Here is a 12,864-nt window from a genome sequence, read left to right on the forward strand (position 1 = left end):
CACAGAAAACAGGCCTACTGGCTTATTTCACAGGCTATTTATTTCTGCTAAGTCACATAAGGAGTAAGGCTGCATTTACACGTTCAGTAGTTTTCAGAACCATATATCACGTCTGCAATTGTCCACAATCTTTGCCCTTGATCCGCAAAAATTCATCCATAATGCATCCATAATCATTATTTTTTGCGGATCAGCAAAGAAGAGGAAGGTGATAGTTAAATAAGTGGGAACGGTTTACAATGATTACTCGTCTATATTTTTTACAGATTTCATCTGTACAAATTAAAGGACAAGTGCCATGAAAAACTTTTTCCCAGTAATTGAAGCACATTACAAAGTTATATAACTCTGTAATATGCTTCAATCACCTATCTGCCTCCCTTCCCTGTCTTTTCCCCCCTCCACCCCCCACCAGGAAGTGTCCTGACTCACACAGACCTGATTACTGCCGTCACCGTCACCAGGCAGCTCCTTCTTGTGAGGATGAGTCATCAGCAGGAGGGCTGCTCTAGGTCCTGTCACACCAGCCTCCCCCTCCCCTCCTTGTCAGGTGACTCTGCTTGCTCAGCTTATCTTCTCTAGTGACATGACTCCTTCACTGAGTCCACGGCAGCAGGAGAGAGGGTATGAGGGGAGGGGGGAGCTGCCTATGTGTCGGAGTCAGTCGGAGGGAAGATAAGCAAGTGAGATGTGACAAGTGATGGCTTGCAGTTGTTCAGCCAATGGGAGCTAAGCAAGCTGAGTCACCTGACAAGGCAGGGGAGGAGGGGGGCTAGTGTAACAGGAGAAGGAGCTGAGAGAAGAGCTTGGTGACGGTGACGACAGTAATCAGGTCTGTGTAAGTCAGGACACTTCCTGGTGGGGGGTGGAGGGGGGAAAAGGCAGGAAAGGGAGGCAGATAGGTGATTGAAGCATATTACACTGTTATATAACTTTGTAATGTGCTTCAATTACTGGGAAAAAGTTTTTCATGGCACTTGTCCTTTAAGGATCCACAAGAATTACAGGCGCTTCCATAGACTTCTATGGGACAGTGTGTGCTGCAATTACGGTCCTTACTAGAATTTATCAGTCATTTCTGTGGCTACAATTTTTGCAGATTGTGTATCCGTAAATATACAGACAGCCTAAATATACAGATGGGCCCTAAATTTGTCCGTAATTGCGGATCCACAATTACAGACAAACTTATGGAACGTGTAAATGTAGCCTCAGACTATGTTCCTACAACGGGAAAAGGAAAGTCATCATTTTAGCACCAAAAGGCGACCGTGTATTGGCAACATGTTCATGATCACAGACGGCCGCATTTAAGCGCTTAAATGACAACTTTCCAGAAAGTTATTTTTCCCGTTGTGAGAACATAGCCTAAAACTTAGTCTGTTCTCAACATTTGATCCAACTTTACCCACAGGTACCTTTACATATAGAACAGCTAATGGAGAAGGACATTAAACCTCAAAGTGAGCGATACAACTAAACTAGAAGATATTGTTGCTCTCTGTCAATTTGCTGCATTTTATGCATGATGCAGAACAGTCTTGTAGAAATCCTCAGAGAACACAGGATAAATATAATGCTTATCTGTGCCTTCTTCTGCTGCTGATTGACTCAGGGTCTTAAAGTGAATGCACCATCAGGTACATCTCTTTTCTTTGTTTCTACCTTAGCCGCTTAGCGCCGGCACGGGGATCCTGATGGCGCAGTCCTTTTTTTAAAAAAAAATCTTGCTGGCACTTGGCACCAGTCTTTTTTCGAGCACCACCCCTGGCTCTATGCACTAGGGGCGGGCCCGCCGTCCGCCAGTATGACCATATTCCATCCCCTCTTTGACGCCGCTTTATTGTTTTCACAGAGGGGTATCGTCACACTTGGGGAGACAAGCCTGCCCCCAGTGCTCCGAGCCGGGCCGGTTCTTGTGAAAAGGTCGGCATTGAGTGCGGGAACCAGTGGTGTTTAAAAAAAAAAACGAACTGCGCCAGAAGAAAGTGATGTACCAGATGGTACATTTGCTTTAAGGTCCAATTACAAGGAGCGATTATCTGCCAAATACAGGAAGATACATACCCATATAATAGAGATATCATCGCAGTCTTTCAACCTGTCAAAGAATCAACATCTCTCCATGTAATAGATGATGCACCGCCAATGAAGTAAGGGGGCCCTAGATAATTGAGGCTCGGTAAATGAGTGCCGTCACATCAGCGCTCGCTTTCAGAGCCGATACAGCCTTTAGACAGGGCTGAGCTTTTTTTTTGCTGAACTCCAGGCTGGACAGAGGATGGAGGCACTTGCTACAGGCAGTTTACCATACACATAAAATACCATAGCTATCATTCGGCCAACATCTAACTCTCTAGATCCCTGCCACCATACACATGCATGCTTGTCAGGTTAAGCCAACACTTATTACAGCCAGACACAGTATAGTTTGCAGTCAAACATTACACATTTTTTCCACAATTAGCTTACATTTCTCTAAAATTCTGTAATTTTTAACCATAAATTCGTGGTCAAACATTACTCAATTTTTTGCAGTTGGTACAAATTTTTCTATAATTTTGCAATTTTTCTTACCTAAAATCTGTAAAAAAAAAATTAATGAATTTTTACTGTGAAATATTTCTAAAACTAAGTTTTTTTTAACTGCAAATTCATGGTCAAGAATTAAATTTTTTTGGATTGACACAAATACGGTAAAAAAATTATGCAATTTTACGAAAAAAGTGCACCAATCACAGACAAATTGCGTAATTTATTTATTTTTTTTACAGAGAATAGGCAGTAAAAAAATGCACAATTTTAGCAAGAATTGTCCCTCCAATGTCTGTTGCTGGCTCCCTGCACTGTGATTGACAGCTCTGGAGCAAAGCTTTGAATCTCCTTCCCTTACTTCCTGGTCACCGTTGTAATTATTGACATTTATTCATTAAAGGAGAAGTCTGGCCAAATTATTTTTTGCTATGTTACTACTTATGGAAAGTTATACTAATTTCTAATGTACATTAATTATGGGAACTGCACATATACTGCTATTTCCCTTAATTTAGTAGATCATAGAGTGTTAGAATTCTCTCAGAAACAGTGACGTCACGACGAACGGTGTAATTCCTATGGAGTGTCCAGCAGGGGGCTCTCTATATGTGGAAGTCTATGGGACTTTATTGTGTCTATGGATGTCTATGTAAACTAATGTAATGTTATGTACAGTGTGCTTTATTGAATAAATACATTTATGGAATACTTTGGGGAGCAAGTGTCCTTGCTCCCCAAAGTATTGCATAAATGTATTCAATCAGTACATTTGCAGGGCACCAAGCAGGGGGGGAGAGATATGCCTATGCATCTACCTCCCCCCTCCCTCCCTACTCGGTGCTGCCGCCGCCACATATACGGAGTGCTATTCCCCCATCATCTGCTCACAGTATGCCTATGACTTGCCTATGCCTATGACTTGCTGGGCGCAGGGGGAACCGCTGATCACATAGGAGCGATCATGCCCCCTCCTCTCCCCCCTCCTCCTTCTTCTGGGCAATCTTCCCCCTATCCCGGCTGACTCCCCACCTGGCTCGGTGCTTCCTGGTGTCTGCACTGACCGTCCTCTCCCACACGTGCTGGCCGGGGACACCAGGAAGCACCGGGACCCGGTATGTGAGAACGGCAACCAGGCGGGGAGTCAGCCGGGATAGGGGGAAGTTTGCCCGGAAGAAGGAGGAGGGGGGAGCGGAGGGGGCATAATGGCTCCTGTGTGATAAGCAGCTTCCCCTGCGCCTGGCAGCAGGCAAGTGATACTACGAGCAGGTGATGGGAGTAGTAGTTCAGTGTATATAGTTCAGTGCGGCGGGCGGGCGGCGGATAGGCGGGCTTACCAATCGGCCCTGGTACTATTCCCCCATCATCTGCTCATACTGTGAGCAGATGATGGGGGAATAGTACTGCGTATATGTGCCGGTGGCAGCACCGAGCAGGAAGGGAGGGGGGAGATAGATGCATAGGCATATCTCTCCCTCCCTGCTCGGTGCCCTGCAATGGTACTGATTGAATACATTTATGCAATACTTTGGGGAGCAAGGACACTTGCTCCCCAAAGTATTCCATAAATGTATTTATTCAATAAAGCACACTGTACATAACATTACATTAGTTTACATAGACATCCATAGACACAATAAAGTCCCACAGACTTCTACATATAGAGCGCCCCCTGCTGGACACTCCATAGGAATTACACCGTCCGTCGTGACGTCACTGTTTCTGAGAGAATTCTAACACTCCATGATCTACTAAATTAAGGGAAATAGCCCTATATGTGCATTTCCCATAATTAATGTACATTAGAAATTTGTATAACTTTCCAAAAGTAATAACATATCAAAAAATAATTTTGGCCGGACTTCTCCTTTAAGGCAGTAGAGCTCAAAATAGTCACACATAGTGGCCAATGGAGAGAAGACTCAAAAAGATACTGCAATGACCGCGGCGCTGGACTTGAGACATATACTCCAATGGCCAGGGAGCTATTAGAAACCAACTTCTTTATTCTGAGCAACGCGTTTCGGCGGCGTACCGTCGCCTTTATCAAGCTCCTGAGCTTGATAAAGGCGTCTCTAGTCCAGCGCCGAGGTCATTGCAGTCTCTTTTTGAGTCTTCTCTCCAATAATTATGCAAGTGACAGCATCGTGACGGAGCTGCCCATTGTACGCTGTAGACCTGGCTGCGGACTATTTTACAATTGTCAAGCTTGACTAGTGTTGTGCCTATCGCTCGCACAACACCTAAAGGTTAGTTGCCCTTCTATATGAATTTTATTTCCCAGAGCCTTTGATTACTGCACCAAAAGCGCCCCTCTTTGTTCCTCTCTCTTTCTTTTTCCGTCCTCACGTACCTAGTGGCCAATGTTATAACTTTGAATTTTACACAGAAGTGTGATTTACAAATAGGCCTTTGTCAGATTAAGCAAAGCTGTTTTTAATGACAGGTGCTCCTTAAAGACTCAAGATTACAGATCATAACTACTGTGTTTCTAGTACTGTGGCTTTTAGTAAGTACAGTGCATTGATAATAAAGCGTTTAATAATTTATTTGTGGTTCCCTTTCACCAGGTGTAAGAATCTGTTCCCACAGTGTCCTTAATTCTGACATTAGGAACCTTTGGGAAAAACTAGGCAGCTGTGTCCAGGCGGAGAGAGATGGTGGCCATATTGATGTATTTGTTCCACTGGCAGCTTCAGGTATAACAGATGCAATAACATAATTTCATAGTTATTATGGGAACTGTTATTAATTGTCAACAGTAAACAGCGCTCCATGGTATAGATTGTAATAAATTCAACCGGGTGAGCAGGGAGGATAAAAACTCCTGCTTGGGGCGGTTGTGCAAACCGAGGCACAGCGTTAACAAGGGCAGAAACCAAACTAAACCACAGCCACTCCCGTAATCTCCTCTCATGGATTAGACAGTAAGAAAACTTTCCTCCACTCCAGTACAGGTCTTCAGGCGCAGGTCCAGATGACTTCTTATATTATACCCCCATGGAATCAGTAGCATTTAGTGATACCCAAGAATTACTTTATTTTTTTTACATTTTATTGGGGATTCAGCTTTGTCTGCTGAGTTAAGTGAGAAGCTACTGATGTAAATTTTACACTTCTAGACACATCAGGGACATACATCATTGTGTTTGCACTATTTTTTTTATTTTTTTTTGGCCAATGAGATTTTGTGCACTTCATAAATATCTGTGCACGATTTATTAAAGGACAACTCCGGCGGGACCAACCAAAAAAAAAACAAAACACTGACACACACAGGCACCATACTCACCATCCCTCCGGTGACGATCGCCACTCCTTTCGCCCGCCGTCCGCCTCACCGTCACCTGCCTCCGCCGTCCAGCGATGTCTCTTGCTTCCGGGTCCATGAGAGAGAAAAGGCTGCCAGTGCGCTTGCGCACCGGCAGCCTTTTCATTGGCTGGAGCGCATCACATGGCTTCCAGCAAGCTCAGCCAATCAGGGCTGAGCAAGCTGGAAGCCATGTGATGCGCTCCAGCCAATGAAAAGGCTGCTGGTGCGCATGTGCACCAGCAGCCTTTTCTCTCCCATTCACTCTCAATGAAGACGCAGAGGAGGAAGAAGACCCGGACCGCCCCCCAGCTCTGACGTCACCCGACACCAGAGAAGAGGACCGTGAAGACCGTAATAGGTAATGTATACATTCTTTAACTTCCGGGGTGGGGGGTCGGGGGTCGGAAAGTGGGGGAAGGGGGCCAGACCGGGTATTTAACCACATTACAAAGTTATATAACTTTGTAATGTGTGTTAAATAAGCCAAAAAATTTTTTTGCCGGAGTTGTCCTTTAAGGGTTTTGCGCTATTTTACATCAGTCTCCATATCCGTTGCCTGCGCCTTTTTTCAGTGTTAGCACTAGGAAGGGGCAGGGTTTTCTATTAACTACTTTTTTCATTGGATTTACCATGTGCAAATTTTTGGCAAAGTTTTGGCGCAAAATCCTACTCTAGCATAGCTTTTTATCCAAGTTCATTTAGGCTGGGTTTACACAGCATTTTCGCAATCCATTTTATTTTTTTTTGTTGCAAAAAACAGAAGAAAAAAAAAACAGATGCATTTTGCTCAGCCCATAAAAGGCTCATTCTGCTCAAAAGAATTGTGCAGATGATAAATTCCCCCCCATAGACTTTTATTACTTCAACCAAAAAAACTTGGCTGCTCATAATATAAGGAAGTCATACCATCCTGAAACTTATAAAGGCGGCTTTACATGGGTGAATGTTTATGGGTCACCTGATCAGCACATGATATGTCCTACACGATCAGCACATGGCGCGTTATACACCGATCAGCACATGACGTGTCATACACGGATCAGCACATAACGTGTCATACACAGATCAGCACATGACGTGTCATACACCGGTCAGCACATGACGTGTCATACACCGGTCAGCACATGACGTGTCATACACCGGTCAGCACATGACGTGTCATACACGGATCAGCACAAGACGTGTCATACACCGGTCAGACCATGACGTGTCATACACGGATCAGCACATGACGTGTCATACACCGGTCAGCACATGACGTGTCATACACCGGTCAGCACATGACGTGTCATACATCGGTCAGCACATGACGTGTCATACACGGATCAGCACAAGACGTGTCATACACCGGTCAGACCATGACGTGTCATACACGGATCAGCACATGACGTGTCATACACGGATCAGCACAAGACGTGTCATACACCGGTCAGCACATGACGTGTCATACACCGGTCAGCACATGACGTGTCATACACGGATCAGCACAAGACGTGTCATACACCGGTCAGACCATGACGTGTCATACACCGATCAGCACATGACGTTTCATATACGGATCAGCACAAGACGTGTCATACACCGGTCAGCACATGACGTGTCATATACGGATCAGCACATGACGTGTCATACACGGATCAGCACATAACGTGTCATACACCGGTCAGCACATGACGTGTCATACACCGGTCAGCACATGACGTGTCATACACGGATCAGCACAAGACGTGTCATACACCGGTCAGACCATGACGTGTCATACACCGGTCAGCACATGACGTGTCATATACGGATCAGCACAAGACGTGTCATACACCGGTCAGAACATGACGTGTCATACACAGATCAGCATATAATGTGTCGTACACCGGTCAGCACATGACGTGTCGTACACCGGTCAGCACATGACGTGTCATACACGGATCAGCACATGACGTGTCATACACGGATCAGCACAAGACGTGTCATACACCGGTCAGCACTTGACGTGTCATACACGGATCAGCACATGACGTGTCATACACCGGTCAGCACATGACGTGTCGTACACCGGTCAGCACATGACGTGTCATACACAGATCAGCACATGATGTGTCATACACCGGTCAGAACATGACGTGTCATCCACAGATCAGCATATAATGTGTTGTACACCGGTCAGCACATGACGTGTCGTACACCGGTCAGCACATGACGTGTCATACACGGATCAGCACAAGACGTGTCATACACCGGTCAGCACATGACGTGTCATACACGGATCAGCACATGACGTGTCATACACAGATCAGCATATAATGTGTCGTACACCGGTCAGCACATGACGTGTCGTACACCGGTCAGCACATGACGTGTCATACACAGATCAGCACATGACGTGTCATACACGGATCAGCACATGACGTGTCATACACGGATCAGCACATGACGTGTCATACACTGATCAGGTGACCTGGGAGTCCTGAGAGATAGGAGACAGCACGCTTTTGAACAAATTAAAGATAGTGTGAGAAAACCAGTAAAGTAATAACTTTATGGTTTTGAGGCTTATAAATTTGGCCTAGGCTATTTTATACCCAGGGTTATACTCTGACCTGTTACAATGACAACATTCAGCAGCTTCTCTCCTCACTATAAGGCCTGTATGTAAACACCCACTGGGTTTAGATATTGCTACCCAGTAGAACGCTCTGTGGGCTTCATCTTCTAATTTGCATAAAATGTATAAAATATATGTCAGCAATGGAGCAACAGATTGAAATAAGACTAATATCATCGGATTTAGAGCTAGAAAAGCAAAGTAGTAAAGTAATATTTATACTACTTTATTCTTCCAGAAACACTACTGTGCATGGATTGTGCCTGGTATTGTATCTCTGCTCTGTTGAAGTGAATGGTGCTGAGCTGCCATACAATACACCACCTGTGAACTGTTGTGACACTCCAGACAGCCCCTTTAATTTTTATTTAGTTTTCCTATGTTTTGTTATATGTTATTTGTCATCTCATAATTTTCCATACATGCTTTATGGGCTTTCTGCACTACAGTGAAGCATTGCACATGAGCAAATGGACCCTAATGTTTTACATTTTGTATTTCAGAATCTGGAATGGAAATGATTGGGCATCTTTCTCAGATAGCAGGGGTTCCTGTTTGCTCCCCAGCTGGGATTGCCACAGGGTCTTTTCATCATCGTAAGTTTAGATCTAAAATTTTCAGTTATTTAAAAATCTCCAGTCTTCCAGTACTTGTCAACTGCTGTATGCTCTGCAGAAGTTGGTGTATTCTTTCCAGTCTGACACAGTACCCTCTGTTGCCACCTCTGTCCATGTCAATTACTGTTCAGAGCAAATGAACACAACTAAGGCTCAAATAGTGCGGTCTATGCGCACCCAATTTACTGAAACCAAAAAAAACTAAAAAATGCAAGACCAAAATATATAAATGTTAATTTTATTGATATATCATAGAAATTAGATTAAAAAAAATTTTTACATCAAAGGAGCTGGAGCTATACAAATCCCCAACAAAACGGTGGACAACAGGTTCCATATACGGATTTTACACATAATATCACATAATAAATAGCAATAAATAGAAACCTATATATTATATATACATATACTGGGCACTGGGTAAGTATTGCACATGAAAGATAAAACTCTAAGTGAGTATATAGACAGAGACACCATCAAATAGAAAGATAGATGTTACCCATACATGTCCTTAGTATAGGAGTCCACTACACCATTCACCCGACGCACGTTTCGCGTGTTGCTTTATCAAGGGTTTACCCTTGATAAAGCAACACGCGGAACGTGCGTCGGGTGAATGGTGTGGTGGACTCCTATACTAAGGACATGTATGGGTAACATCTATCTTTCTATTTGATGGTGTCTCTGTCTATATACTCACTTAGAGTTTTATCTTTCATGTGCAATACTTACCCAGTGCCCAGTATATGTATATATAATATATAGGTTTCTATTTATTGCTATTTATTATGTGATATTATGTGTAAAATCCGTATATGGAACCTGTTGTCCACCGTTTTGTTGGGGATTTGTATAGCTCCAGCTCCTTTGATGTAAAAAAATTTTTTTATCTAATTTCTATGATATATCAATAAAATTAACATTTATATATTTTGGTCTTGCATTTTTTAGTTTTTTTTGGTTACTGTTCAGAGCAAATAAGGTTTTCTGTGTTTTGCTCCTTCATAGTAGCTACTGCTACTGCTACTGCTCTGGACAGTTGATTTGAAAGAAAACAAATTTTACTGGAGTGCTCCAGGTAGAGGTTAAAAAAATGAAACTTCTGCAGAAGAGTTGTCCTGTATTGTGTTTCTGTACTTCCTGGTTGAGCAGTTCCCAGAATGCAGTACTGGTTCCAGAATGCATTGCTTTCCCTCAGCTGTTCATCGCAGTCTAAGGGCCCTATTCCACCGGACGATTATCGTTTGCATAATCGTTAACAATCAACGATCTCAAACGACCGCTATTGCGAAAGACCTGAAAATGTTCACTCATTTCCATGGAACGATAATCGTTACTTATGATCGTAATTGCAATGTTTTTTTCTTCGCTATTTATTCGCTATTGCGTTCGTATCTATTGCGAACGACCGAATGATGTCTTATTCAATGCGAACGATTTGCGAACGTTTTGCGAACGAGCAACGATAAAAATAGGTCCAGGTCTTATAAAGCGATCAACGATTTATCGTTCGGTCGTTAATCGTTAACTGCATTTCAACCGAACGATTATCGTTTAGATTCGAACAATTTAACGATAATCTGAACGATAATCGTCCGGTGGAATAGGGCCCTAAGAGAAGTTGCAGCAGCTGCTTTTGGCTAGTGAGGATGGTGAATCACTCAGGAGATTGGGAAATCCAGCCAAGCTTCCTGTGACATCACGCCCTGCCCCCTGTCTGCATCATCAGCCTGTGGCTAGCAAACACACACAATGTGAGACAGAGGCATGGAAGATTTGTCTCCAAGGTGGGAGAGCAGAAGGAGCAGGAGACAATGTGGATTGGCACTGAGGCCATTTTTCTTCACTTCCTGGATTTCTATCAGCTACCAGTGTGGCAGAACCGCACAGCACCGCACAGATATGGAAATACATTATATAGACACATCTATATAACTTTTAAATTGTCACTGTCGTTAAATTTTTTTTTGCAGAAATCAATAGTACAGGCGATTTTAAGAAACGTTGTAATTGAGTTTATTAGCCTACGGAGAGAGTGAGATGAGGCACCAAAACAGGACAACAAAAAGTTAAGTTACAGCTACATCACCAGGCTCTCTCCTTTGATGTCACCACTGACCTCACTGACCTCTGAATAGCTCCCTCACTGTGTAATTCTTTGTTCTCTGCTCTCTGCTGCTGACTAATCTCCCTCTTCACTCCTCCCTCCCTTCTTCATAGCACAGCCAGGAACCAACTGATAAAAAACAGTTGAGATTTCCTGATTCTGAGCATTGGATGACAGAAAGGAGAGGAGGGGGGACCTGGGAAAAGGCTTTTTAAATGCAGATAATGGCATATTTTTCTAATAAAATGAACGTCAAAGTTTCTTAAAATCACCTAAACTATTGATTTCTGCAAAAAAAATAAAAAAAATTTAACGACAGTGACACTTTAAAAGTACTTTTAATAGAAAACTAAATTTCCTTATGTGGAGTTCCCCTTTAAAGACCGGGCCTATTTTTAAAAAATCTGACTGCTCTTGTTTATGTGCTAATAACTTTGTGAAACAAACTTATTTTTTAAATTTCACATACAGTAACAGGAGCGGCAATCAGGTACAGAAACAGGAGCAACAATCTGGTACATCAACAGGGGACAGGGACAGCTTGGTCATATCTTTATAGTACCTGTGACTACATAAATGGCTAGAAACTCACCTAACTACAACTACATCCTGGTTTTCAGCGATGCTTGTCTGGCGGTTGTAAAACCCAGCACCGCTGGAAACTAGAAGGCAGTGACAGTTTGGTGAGCCTCCTAGTTTCCAGCCATTTATGTAGTGACAGGTTCTCTTCTATGTATAGTGTTTTTCACCCTGTATAACCTTTTATTATTGATATAATCAGTTCTTAGTGAATGGCTACCTGTTCCACCAAGAAGTGAATCCCCTCCTTTTTCATACTTTACTGAAGTGAAAGTGCAAGCCTGGTGTAGACTGGCTGGTGTAATGGAAGAGGCTCTGCACATGGTCAGGAAGCAGCTGAAGAAGTATCTGTCTGATCTCCAGAGGAACGTCTCTGGGAGGATAATAGGTAATCTGTTTAGTGGCTGTGCACTTCCACAGGCTGTCTAAATCATGAATACTGTATAATGTTTTCTTTCTTTGCAGGGCAGTTCATGTATGATGCAATGCCTATGGTAACAGTGTTGATCAATAATGAGGTTGGTGAGGCTTTAACCGAGGCTCTTGTGGAACTTGCCAAAGAGAAGAATGTACGTAAATGAAATAAACTCCCTTTTAACCTAAAAGCATCATTAAAGTATCCACCCATAATTTGAGCTGCTGCCAATGACTTTATGAGGCTGGCTTTAAAGGTAATCTGTCAGGTCGGTTCCAGGTACAGAGCTGCAGACACAGGCACATAGGTGATAGATGGGGAGATAAAACAAATGATGCCTTTGTCTTTGCTGATGGACATTTGCAAAGTTATAAAGTTGCATTTTTCCTTGGAAGTTGAAATGCCATAGAAGTGATGCTGAGCCACAGCATTCGTGCCTCTTCCCTCCTACACCCTCCCTGTCCTAACTGATTGATGTACAGGGCTGAGCCTCCAGCCCTGTAAATCAATTACCAAGCAAGGAAGGGGTGTGAAAGGGAAGAAGCATGAATGCTGCAGCTCAGCATAGGTGGCATATCAACTTTCAAGGAAAAATGCAGCTTTATAACTTTGCAAATGTCCATCAGCAAAGACAAAGGCATCATTTGTTTTATCTCCCCATCTATCACCTATCTTCCTGTTACTGCAGCTCTGTTCCAGGTA

The 12,864-nt window shown here is 43.2% G+C and overlaps 1 protein-coding gene across 1 annotated transcript in view; it reads left to right on the top strand.

Moving 5' to 3' along the window:
• Positions 1 to 12,864, top strand: part of ECT2L (epithelial cell transforming 2 like) — a 72,541-nt gene that overhangs the window by 24,878 nt on the left and 34,799 nt on the right. The window contains exons 9-12 of the mRNA XM_069975019.1: positions 5,103 to 5,231; positions 8,948 to 9,040; positions 11,950 to 12,135; positions 12,213 to 12,316. Coding sequence (XP_069831120.1) covers positions 5,103 to 5,231; positions 8,948 to 9,040; positions 11,950 to 12,135; positions 12,213 to 12,316 — 512 coding nt within the window. The remainder of the gene's footprint in view (positions 1 to 5,102; positions 5,232 to 8,947; positions 9,041 to 11,949; positions 12,136 to 12,212; positions 12,317 to 12,864) is intronic.

Source organism: Dendropsophus ebraccatus, chromosome 6, assembly GCF_027789765.1.
Source record: "Dendropsophus ebraccatus isolate aDenEbr1 chromosome 6, aDenEbr1.pat, whole genome shotgun sequence".
Classification (NCBI taxonomy): domain Eukaryota; kingdom Metazoa; phylum Chordata; class Amphibia; order Anura; family Hylidae; genus Dendropsophus; species Dendropsophus ebraccatus.